The sequence below is a fragment of the Lissotriton vulgaris genome, chromosome 4_1 (genome assembly GCF_964263255.1).
Source record: "Lissotriton vulgaris chromosome 4_1, aLisVul1.2, whole genome shotgun sequence".
In the NCBI taxonomy this organism is placed as follows: Eukaryota; Metazoa; Chordata; class Amphibia; order Caudata; family Salamandridae; genus Lissotriton; species Lissotriton vulgaris.
Window position 1 is genome coordinate 319,798,329 of NC_141691.1, and position 12,215 is coordinate 319,810,543.

At 50.4% G+C, this 12,215-nt stretch overlaps 1 protein-coding gene across 16 annotated transcripts in view; it reads left to right on the forward strand.

Annotated features, from left to right (window-relative positions):
* The window catches only part of MAP7D3 (MAP7 domain containing 3), a 1,137,171-nt gene that overhangs the window by 797,248 nt on the left and 327,708 nt on the right, over positions 1-12,215 (forward strand). For all 16 annotated transcript variants that reach the window (XM_086918652.1, XM_086918653.1, XM_086918658.1 and 13 more), the window contains one exon: positions 12,062-12,115. In XM_086918652.1, the coding sequence (XP_086774778.1) occupies positions 12,062-12,115 (54 nt within the window). The remainder of the gene's footprint in view (positions 1-12,061; positions 12,116-12,215) is intronic.

Genomic DNA, 12,215 nt, shown 5'->3' on the forward strand with positions numbered 1-12,215 from the left:
TTGCCCTACGCGCCGGGGGGACGGCATCATGCGACTCCGCCCAGGCATTGTCCACGTACGTGACGTCCGCGAGGTCACATAAGTCCCACCCTGGCGCGCCTATGTCAGTTCTTCCCTTTTCCGCTTGCAACACCGATCCGGATCGTGCTTTGGGTCTGTTTAGGCCTTTCCCTTTCGCGATTGCATGTGTGTGGGAACAGTGTGCGAGTGCTTGTCATGTAGATGCCTGATGTCGGCGACGGATCCTCACCCCTTCTGCATGTGGTGTTTGGGGGAACACCTCAACTCCACTGATTGTGAAGCGTGCCAGCAGATGAAACCGAAGTCCTGGCGGGAGCGCCGGATAAAACAGCCCGCATGTCCAGGTCGGCGTCGTCATCTCGCCCGGCCCCTGCGGAGGGTTCTCGAACCCGCTGCCTCACTCGTCGACGTAGTCTTTCTCCCAGATCGCAAGAGCGTCGCTCACCTGTCGGTAAGTGTTGCAGTATGTCCCCTAGGGTCGGTTTCTGGCCTGTCGGGGCCATGGGTTCTCCGCGGGTGGTGCGGCACTGCGTATCTTCCCCTTTCACCGCCGTGGGGGCAACTCGAGCCCAGATGTAGACATATTCGGCAGCTTTGCAGGCCTCGCTGGCTTCTCCCCCTCCTCCTTCCCCTCCTGGGACGTCAGCGGATCCCTTGCAGTGTGCGGGCCCTCCGTGGCGTCGCTGGCGGCTCCGGCGCCAACTTGCTCAGATCCAGGTTCGAAGGATGTGGTGCAGTTGGGGTGCGTCTTTTCGGGGGTCCCTCCTTCGGACCACGGCCCCTGAGCTTCGCCGCAAACTCCTGCGGGTGTCCCTGTGATGTTGTGGGAGGTCGTCGGGGCTCGGGACGCACTCCCGAGCCCCTCTCGGTCCTCTGGACAGGTGGCGGTCTTGTCCGAGGCCGAGGTGACGCCACTTCGGCGCCAGTGGCTGCTGTCCCTGGGGCTGCACAGGGATCGGCGGAGGGCCCCTCTCTCCCCGTCACAGGTTGAGGTGGCGGTGGACTCCTCGTCCCTCCCCGGGTTTCTCTCATCCCTCCAAGCAGGCAGCTGCCTCGTTGGAGGTCAGGCCGGCGCTGCTCCGGCACAGCCCCGGTCTCCTGCGCTGTGTTGGAGGCCGCCCCAGCGTCTCCCCGGCTCCGGACGATGATGACGTCCTGCCTCAAATTGCGGACTCTACGGCGCCAGGCCGACGTATAGTCGTTGACTCGTTTTCGGATGCCTCCTCTCCTCCAGAGGTTCGGCGCTCGCTGGTTTCATCCTCGCCGGAGACTGGCCCGGAGTTGTGGCTTTTTCACCGAGGTCGTCTAGGTGCGGCTCCTCGCTCTCTACGCAGCAGAAGGCTTCGCCAGAGGATCCGCAGGTTCCCCACTCCTCGGTCCCTGTTCCTTCTTTCCGGACCTGCCCCTTCCTCCGGTTGGCTTGGGGGACGACCGCCTTAGCATTTGTCAGGGGGAAATTTATTACAGGGCAGGAGGGGTCAGGGGGCTTGGCGCAGCGGCTCAGAAGTCTGCGCTGGGGAGACCGTGAGAGAGAACTAAGGGCAAGGAAGCACCTTAATTTGTACCCGGTTGTGCAGGAACCCTTGCTCTAAAAATAGAGAAAAACAGATATATGAGCTGTGGAAGCCGAGGCTGAAAGTTTAACAGGTTTATTATGAAGATACAACTTCTAAATAATACATTCACAGCATGAGAAATCACATAAATTCTTAGTCCAGCGCTCCGCATTCACTGTAAGTCGTATAGACTGATTTGATTATACTGAATACAGTTTCCTGATTGAGAGTGAGTATAACCTTATAAGCAAATGTAGGTTTTGAGGAAGATTACTTACAAAAGGTGAAGTACATTTCATTGAGATTACTCATGGAATACAAAGTACATATTATTGGAACACTCACAGTACCTTATAAGTGAGATGTCCTGCAATTACAATAGAAAAGCAAGTAATGCTTTTCAAGTTGACACAAGTTTAGAGAACATTTGCAGATGTAGATTTCCTTATTAAAAAGCAGCTAAAATACAATACAGGTAATATATACAAAACACTTAAACAAGACAAAGCTTAAGCAAGACTTTAAACAAGAGCCCTTGGAGACAACTCGCTGCCTGAATACCTACAAACAGATGAGGGAGTTGTCCGAGGATATTCCTGCCGGCCTCCTTTTTATATGTTTCAGGGCGAGAAGCCTATGTCATGTCATCTCACGCCATCTCGTACCATATGTCCTTCCCTCGTCACCTACAGCCTGGCCTGTACCTTTCCCATCCATACGCTCAAATGTAGCCCTTTTCTTGTAAATGCGACACGTACACTTGTCTAGACTAAGGCCGTGCCTTGTTGTTTGGAATATTGTCATAAATTCTGCTTGGGCGGCAGAATAGGCAGAAAAGTGTTATTATTGCGCAAAAGAATTCTATTTATGTGTGTATGTACCAGTCTGTAATGCTTGTCGCCACATTTATCACTCAAGCTTGGCGTATCTGCGGTGGGAACTTCCCTTTTCTCATGCACAGCCTTAGGTGTCGGTCTGGGGTGTGTTGAAAGAATAGATGGGAAGTTGAACTTTAACGTTAGTGAACTTAGCACACAGTAGGGTGGGGGCTAGAAACAGGGGTGCGGAGCCTCGCAGAAAAGTGGAGCTGGGTGAAGCCTGGGTCAGACCTGCTTTCTGATTAAGAGAAAATGGCAACACTCTGGTCAACGTAACTGAGGCCTATAACTTTCAAGCAGCAGGGCCTACACAGTGGTTAATGCTGGCTAAGCGATAAGAATATCCCAGGATATTCATATAGTAAAATCTTTCCCCTCTATCACTTAAAGCAGTCACCTAACGAGGAGCTGTTTTCCCCTCCGCGGGCCCCTATGGAGGCAGGTGCGGCTTTCGCTTGCGCTGTTTCCTCGGATTTGGGAATTTTGTGCATGTGTGATCCAGCTACCCATTCCCCCCGCAGAGGTTCTCCATCAGTGCTCTGGTGGTAGGGAGCTGTTGCTTCCCTTCGAGGGTTCACTCCATTCTTCTCACTTGGGTCCGTCCCATCACAGTGGACCCGGTGCCCCAACAACTTCTGTACCGCCATCATCCGGCGCCGCGTGTCTTTCCCTCGACCCCTCTACCAGAGGCCCCCTTTTGCAGAATGCTTTTCCTTCTCTGCCTCCGCTGTTGCCTCCCCCGTCATGGGAGACTCGCTGGCTGGACTCCTGGGGGAGCAATATGTTCGCCTCAACCAGTGCGGCTCTGCGAGCCCTTAACACGCTGTGTGTTTTGGCTAGGGCCACTTCTTGTTTGTGGGACTCAGCGGAGTCCCTTATGTCTACCGCTTCTCAGGAGGGTGCCTGTGTTGATTTGAGGCACCATGTGTTTGATGGCCGGGAGCTGGCGGCGTTTATTCTTTGCTCCGCTCTGGACATCTCGGAGGTGCTGGATCGTGCCGCTTCGGTTGCCCTTCGTCACCATGCCTGGCTTCGGGACAGTGTGTTCCCAGAGAACGTTCGAGAACGGCTGGTGGACCGTCCTTTCGATGGTGCTCTTTTGTTCCATGCCCCTGCGGCCATCCAGAGGTTCTTGGTGGGGCTTCTCCCTCCTCCTCCTTCTCCCCCACAGTGACCTATGAGTTGATCTGGTTCTTGGAGGTGTTCTTCCATTGGGGGGGGTCGCCCCGGTTGTCTGTTCTGTGTGCTTCGTGGCCACTCGAGTCCTCCTTGTTGAGCCTGTGGTTCTGTTGGCTGCTGGCCAGCCCTTCTTAACTGTGTGTTTTTGCTTTGGGTTTTCTACACCATGCTGGCCCTGAGACTGGGCCTTTTGTGTTTTTCCTTTCTGGCTGCTTGATAATCTTCTGCGGGGTTTTTGCTGCAGTTCCTTTCTGTTGTCCTCTGCTGCGGAAGTTTTTCCTAAGAGGTTCCCATGTCTTGGGACATGACATGCCCTATGTGGGGTAGTGGTGGCTGTTGTATAGCCCTGTTATGTGCTGGGGATCTGTGGTCGCCTGCAGGCTTCTGCTCTCTGTGGCGTTATGTTGTTGCACATGCAATCTTCTTGCTGATGGCTTGGACTAGCTTGAGTTATGCCCCAGTGTGTTCTTCTCTCGGGTGGCTGCGCTGTTTGCCTGATCTGGCCTGCTGTCCGTGGCCTGGCGTCATGGTCCTGTCCGGTTCCACTTCTTTTTGGGCCATGTGTGTGGTCTCCTCCCTGGGGCGTGTCCCCACTCTTCTTCGCCTTCCTGCTCTCTGTCTTCGGCTGGCGTCTGGCTTGCTCTGGCGTGCTTCGTTCTGTGTTGTCCTCTGCGTCTGGCGGAGCTTGCCGTTGCCGACCTGTTGTTTTTTCTGCACCATTGTGCCTTCTTGGGGCTTTAGTGGGACTAGCATCCTGCCTTTTCCGCTTCTTCCAGTGGGCCTTGCACTCTGTTCTACTTCGTTCTCCCTGTGGGAGGAGATGGTCCTTGACTTCTTGTCCCTCTTGCGGGCGCAGTCCGTCCCTGCGGGGCGTGGGACGGTTCTTCCTGGGTGACCTTGAGTTACCCTTTCGGCTTTTGCACTTGCTTCCCTGTGGGTGGCTTTGTCTTCTATGAGCACATTGTTTCCCTCTTTGTGACAGGATGTTCGTCCTGTTTAATTGTTCCTTTTCCTCCCCTTTGGCACATTGGAGGATAGGTTTATAGGTACTTCTGTGCCCTTATGCTCTGGTTGCTCCAGGTTGGGGCTTATCTCCCCCTTTTCCCCCCTCCCCCCTTTATTACTAGGGTTCTGGGCCCTCTGCTATCCTCGTGGTTGGTGTCTTTTGGCTGTGCCTCTGCCTTTTGTTCCTTATGGGGGTTGTCAGACACTGTGATGGGGCTGTCTTAGAGTTTTGTCGTTGTGTGTCCCAGACTGGTTCCCCTTCATTGATTGTGGTTGGGGTAGTAGTCCTGCTACATGTTGTCATGACATGTTTTCATATGTCCTTTGTCTCCACGGGGGGGGGTTTATCTCCGTACTGGCAGGGTTGCTGCTCAGGACTAGTCTCTGTTCTGTATTCTTTCCCTGCCTTTAGGTTCTGCAGTGCATGGCACTGCTCATTATGGTGTTGCTCCTCCCCATTCCTTTTTCCACGTTTTCTGCTCTTTTGCACACTGTTCCTATACTCTCACAGTTTTATCTAATGGCTCCGCGTTGTGGCGCGGAAAAGTTCTCCGAAGAAAACGGATGTAGGCATGCCGGGGTGGGACTTATGTGACCTCGCTGATGTCACGTACGTGGACAACGCCTGGGCGGAGTCTCGTGATGCCGACCCCCGGCGCGCAGGGATGCTGGACAAAAATTAGTCTTGCGCCTGGGGATAATTCTACGTGAAGGAATCTGCGGCTAGAATTGTCTCTACCAGATACATCGTACATCATGCATTCGGCAAAGTTGGTTCTGCGAGTGGTAGGCTTGACGGACATTGATAGATGTCATCAGTGTAGGAAATTATGGAAATGCCAAGTGCTCTAATGACGTTGGCAAGCAAAGTCTGTAAATGCATACCAAGTTCTTGGGTTCTGATGTGTAGGTTGGTAGTCAGAATCTGTGACATCCCTGTAAGGAAGGTGCATACCCAGTTGAAGGTTTTTACTTGGATGCCTTTGTCATGCAGTCTGCTGTTGAGGGTGGAGTGTGATACTGTATCAAAGGCAGCTGAGTGGTCTAGCAGGATAAGGGCAACGGTTTTCCCCCGGTCCAGTATGGTGCAGATCTCCTCTGTGGCTGCGATGAGTGCTGTTTGCATGCTGTAGTTTACTCGAAAACCCGAGTGGGTGTGGTCAAGTAGACTGTGGAGTACGAGGAGGCTAATGAGTTGTTTGTTGATTAGCATCTCGATCACTTTTGCTAGGTATCAAGAGCAGGGACATGGGATGGATGTCGCTTATTTCGCTGGGGTCAGCCGATAGTTTTTTGAGGAGGGCGGTGACTGCTGCTTATTTCCAATCTTTGGGAAATGTGGCTAATTAGATAAAGGAGTTGATGTGGGTGAGGATTTTGCTGACCTGTGGCCGTCCCATGTTGTAAACATGATGGGGCAAAGGTCCATTTGGGCCCTGGAGTGGACTCTTTTCATGAGTACTGTGGCGTCTTCCTCAGTGAGTGTATTCCAGTTGGTTAGGTGAGTGTCTGGGTTGGCGGTGGGTAAGTTAGCGATGAGTTCGTTTGGGTTGGGCTGTTTGAATTTATAGTAGATATTTTCGATTTTGCTGCAGAAGTTGGACAGAATCCTCCTCGATTGGGGTGAGACGGCGGCCCTCATTCTTCTCATCCTCTGCAGTGTTCGATACCTTATCCTACCATACACTCCTCAAGAGACTCCACCACATCAGGATGCTGGAACTCGCCCTCAAATGGATTGCATCCTTCCTCATAGGACATACCCCGAGACCGTGCCTCATACCTCTCACCCCGGAATCAAAGAGCATCTTCTACGGTGTTCCCTCAAGGTTCATCCCACAGCCCACCGTCTTCAACGTACATGATGTCCCTGGCAGACATCGTCAGAATCCATGGCCACAACATCATAGCCTATGCTGTTAATGTGAGAAGTTGGCCTGGTATATGCTGTCCACTAATTAAAGTGGGAACCTTGCACCAGGCCAAACGACCCTTATTGATGATTAGGTCAAAGACAACCTTTATAGAAAGCTATCCTAGTGGTAGCTGTGGAGAGCAGCCTTCAGGCTAAGTCTCGAAGGAATGTAAAGCAGCTTGTTTTACCAGATCAGAACATTCTGAATAACCAAATGAAAGGAGAACCTCACAAGAGATATATAAAATATACGTATGTATTACGAAACGCTCTCTGGTAACCTAAATACGAGATTAGAGCACGAGGCATACAATACTTAATCAATAGAACAACAGTAAATGGCACAATACACAGCGGGCTCCAGGGGTAGACCGAACCATATACTAAAAAAATGTTATAACAACAATGACTTGACTAGGGACCGTACCTAGAGCTTATAAAATTGCTGGGACCCCAAGGAACCACTCAAAGTAGTGACACAGGAGACCCACGAAGGAATGGTGCAGTGTGGGAACACAGACGCGAGCGCCGTACAACTCTATGGGAAATTCGCGGTTGGGAAATGACAGTTTAAGAACACTTCGGAAAGGACTTCAAGCAAACCCTTTGGAATATAGAAGGTTCTAAGGCCAGCACCCTTATGAGTACCGAAGTACCTATGCACCCGGTTCCCTGAGGAACCGGGTGCGTAGGGATCAAGAGGTTTCGGCAACCTTCATAGTTTTCAATGGCGTGACTCAAAGAAGTGCTGCTGCCAGGAAGAATCCAAGCCTGGATCCGAGGTCAGAAGAACGTGAAAGCAGAGGGGACAGAGTCTGGGCCACTTCAGAGTGACCAGGGGCTCGGTAGATGAATGCCCACCGATGTTGGGGGCTTTTGGTAAAATGACTGGTTGGTTGACTCTGCAGCCACGGGGAACAGGAGACGTTGATGACCAAAGCCCGGAGGTGAGCTGTGCCATGAAGGATGTCGAGTGCAGAGGGATCAGTGTCCTGATTGAACACCAACAAGCCTTGGCAAATGCAACCCACGCGGGCAGAGGAAACCAGTCACGGTGAGGACCAGCAAGATCCTGGAGACTCTCCAAGCTGTGAGGAGGCAGGCCACATCTGGAGCAATCAAGGAAGACCAAGAAAAATCAAAGTTACCTTCACAGGGACCCACAGGCCAATGGACCAGGGATCGCAAAGTGACTTCGAGCTGAATCACGAAGTACAGGCCCACGGAGCACTCGTGGAGTGGAGGCCGGAAATCTTCGGTGGAAATTCTGCTCGGGGTCAGGACTACACGTAGCCTAAAGCACTGCCTCAAGGATCACCACAAAGCAAATACTGATGCAAAAGTACACGGTGCACAGGGGTTCGGTTTGCACGGTCCCCACAAGGGATAATGGTCTCAGAATCGCTGAGAGGGCAGATCGACCTCAGGGACGCTCAGGAACCTACCTCTTGTGTTGCAGAAATCTTCAGAGTCCTCAGGAGCTTGGGAGATGCAAACGGGTCAGATGTGTTAAGGTGCCTGCTTTAGCAGGGGAGTAACTCATTTACTCCAAGGGAGATTCTTCTGTCGTCTAGCTTAGTGTAGATCGTTGAAGTACTTGGTTTCTGCTTGCAGATTGTAGTCCACGTAAAATCTAAAGTCCTGTAGTCAGGTTTCCTACTTTATACCCAAGGAAGGGGTTGGACAAACTCTGGGGACCCATCTATGGGAGGGTCAGGACAGAGGGGTGGTTACACCCATGTCCTTTGTCCAGTTTCGAGCCAGAGCAGGAGCAAATGGCTCCTGCAACCGGTTTTAGCTGGACTATGCACAGGGACACCAAATGTGCCCCCAGTGCAGACTTTCAGGCACTCTGAGTGCACCTACCCAGCCCCAATACGCTAAATCCTGTCTGAGAGGTGGTCCCACCTCCCTGTGACAGGAAACCTATTGTCAAGCCTTTCCCTGCTCGAGCTCAGCGACATGAGGGCAGACGCATGTCTGTGGCTGGCAGCATCCATTTTGTGACACTTAGGTCAAGAAAGCTGGTACTGGGTAGACCGGTGACTTACAGTAATGGTTCTACAAGGGAGGAATAGTACCTCTCACAGCAGTTACTGGTGTGGAGGTATGATTCCAAGGTGTTTGAAACCAAACACAACATGTTTCTAAGCAGTTGTTTTAAAGTTAGCATTTACAGTGAGGTTATAATGCACTTAAATATATATGGTTGGCTGCATCACAATAAACTCTAGAAAATAGGTTCCGAAGGCTGCAGAGGGGCTCTGCTCGTGCAGGGGTACCCTCTCACGCAAAACCCAGCACCCTTCCTTCAGGATTGATAAGGCCTGCCATAGGGGTGACCGATAGGTTTATATGTGCAGTGATTTAGAATAGATATAGTGAACCTATATCTAAGTAAGGGGTGCATGCACCACCTTACACAGGCTGCAGTAGCAGACCTGGGGTGTCAGTGTGAATGGTCTCTCAGGGATGGCAGCCCCTGGGAGGCCTCTGGCGTTCCTATGCCCAGGATACATGGTGTACCATATACTAGGGACTGATAAGGGTACCCCAGTATACAATCTGGAGCTTACCTAAAGTAGTTGCACAACCAATTTAGGGAGAAAGCAGATAAACTAGGGTCCCGATTAGCAGGATCCCAGTCAGACTAGTCAAAAACCAGCAAAACAACAGGAAAAAAGTGGGGGTAACCATGCAGTCAGATTCCACCTTCCTACACTTGACACCCAGCTCAACCTCTCACTCTGACTCTCAGCTGACCCCTCCACCACTGGAACCCACTTCCACAACTGTATTACAACCGTGGCTCCATCCTGGACCGCACACTCACCTTGTTACCCAGGAACAGGTCCCAGGATGCCTGTTTACAGTTCTAGGAAGACCTGACTTGGCAGTTCAGGCTGGACTGTTCCCATGAGGCACAGGGTCAAGAACGATTTGCATATAGCTGGGTCTGAACTGAGGTGACGAAGTGAGCTAAAGAATGATGATGGATTCAACCCAGCTCTGTGACTGGGGGTTAGTGTCTGAAAAGTTTCAGCGCTCTGTCCATCATCTCCTTCTGTTTGCTTTGTTTGCCTTAAGTTGGCAGGCTATGCTCAGACGTGGGTCCCTTGCTCACTTTGCCACTGGATTCAAGCGAGCCTGGCTGATGAAGGGTCTAACCCAGAAACCAGTCTCAGTATGCTTGTTTCCAGTTCAGGGAAGACCTGGTTTGTCAGTTTGGCTGGACTGTTCCCGTGAGGCACAGGGTCAAGACTTAGGTCATTTAGGCCAAGATCTCTGTACCGAGGTGAATGTATGACATTGTTCTGCACTCTGTTCATCAACTGTTCTTTTTGCACTTTTAGAAAGTTGGCATTTTCTTACTTTAACCATTCTGTTCCTGCTGCATGTCTCATAATACATGTCTGGGGTGGGTGACAGCTGGGCTTTCCGCAGTCCCTCCAGACACCCACACAGAAAGGTAGCCTAGGTGTCACTGATGGTCAATCAACATCCTCATGGGCCATCCTGGGCTGGGTGGAGGGAGTAGCTGACACTTAAACTTGAATAGACTGAGCCTCTACCCACACAAAGAGCTTCATTCCCCCCCTGTAGTGAGTCGTGAGCCAGAGCAAGAAGAGCAGGAACTCTGTGCACTCTTTAAAGTCCCCTCCACCTCTTTCTCTCCCCCCACTTCAAAGCAGCAATTTGGTATAAGTACTGGACCTATGACAGCACCAACTCAGTACACTTCTAGACCTGAGGGCATTTTGCCAGGAAGGAGAACTGCTGTGCTGCTAAAAGGATTGTCACTCTGCTAGACTTTGCTGGACTCTTGCTCTGCTGCTCCCTGTCATGCTACCCTCCTTGCCTGGGAGTGAGGGAACCTGTATCTCTACATCTCCAGAACCAAAGTGACTCTAGGGGCTTGCGGGCTTGCCTCCTGTTCTTAAGTCTCAGGGACATTAAAGACTTTCAACAACCCTTCTGCAACACCTGGACTCTGCCAGCTGTGAGTTTTGCCCTGCCATGCGGTGCCAATCCAGTCCTGGGCCCTTGGAAGTCGGTTTTTCTGTGCTGTACCTGCAAAATCCACACATCGCAGTTGTGGCGGCGATCTGAACCGATGCATCTCCTTTGACCCATCGCCTGCTTCAAGATTAATCACATCGCCGGTTGCGCGGCTTGACGACCACGCATATCCTACACCAGAAGAAGTGGATGACGACGCATCTCGATTCACGCAGTTAGGAACCGGCGCTTCGCCTACATCCACAGGGCTCGACTACGCATCGCTTCCTCTGCTTCACGCCTTAGGCCCTGTCGATGGCACAACAAGGTACTTTTTGATCGGGACAAAGTTTGTCCCTGTGTCCAACCCAGGCTCCTGTGCAGTCGGTCTGACAGTTTAATTTGACCCAGTCAAGCGCGACCAGATAGCCCCGGTTGGCACTCTATGCTTTTAAAAGCCATATTAACAGATATTCTTAAAAAATTCATAACTCCGGTTCTACTTATTGGATTTTTGCCATTTTAGTCTGATTTCGTTCATTAAATTAAACTGCATCTTTTGAACCTGGTGTGGATTCTTTTTTGTGGCGTTTTCACTGTTTTTGTTTATTAAGTGTTGCACACATACTTTACACATTGCCTGCCAAGTTAAGCCTGCCTGCTCTGTGCCAAGTTACCAGAGGGTGAGCACAGGTTAATTTATGGTGTATATTTGACTACTCCTGATTAGAATTGTGGTTCTTGCTAGGACAGGGTGCATATCTCTGCCAACTAGAAACCCAATTTCTAACTGTGTCTGAATCTATAGGTGTTACCAAAGGGGGTGATGGACGGAGCGTTTGAGCAAATCAAACACTCACCCCCAGTCAACTGATCTGGGTTTAATCCATCACCAAGCTTTAGCTCACTCCGCCAACCCAGTTCAGACATGGCCATATGCAGATCAGTCTGACCCTGTGCCTCATGGGAACAATCCAGCCCTAACTGCCAAGCCCTTCCGCCCTTAAAATGAAGTGGATAGCCAAGCCCGACAACAGATTGGAAAATAAATGGTAAACAACGTCTTTGCTGACTTAGACGTCAAGATCTAATGTTTAAAATGTTGATAGAGGAAAACTAGTATTTCAGAAAAAAGAAACATTTTTATCTCCTACAATAAACATGCTTTTGTACAGACCTTTACGCTGAACCTCTGTCATTGCTAAGCTCTGTTAGTTACAGAGGTTAATATTTTCCATTTTAATCGCACTGGGTTTACTAACCTTGATAGTATGGCACAGTAAGTGGCCTTGCTTTGCTATTTGTGATGTGATAACCATTGCAAATGCAAATATCAATGGTAAGCATATAAATAACTGAGCCATCTCCCAGTATTCAAGAACGTGAATGAAAGTCATCTCAATCGAAAAGGAAAAAAAAAGTTAAAGGAAGTGAACGCTGAAATCGTTAATGTGAAGGAAAAGGGGAACAGTTCCAGTAGTAGTAACAATTCCTTGACTCTCTTTCAGCGAATTGAAGAAATAATGAAAAGAACTCGAAAGACTGATCACATGGATGGAAAAGTAAGTTTATTTTTACAATTATGCATTGGTTTAGATATTGAATGATACTGACTAGTTCTTCTACTAGGAATTTACAACATTTAAATTTTCCCCAAAATGT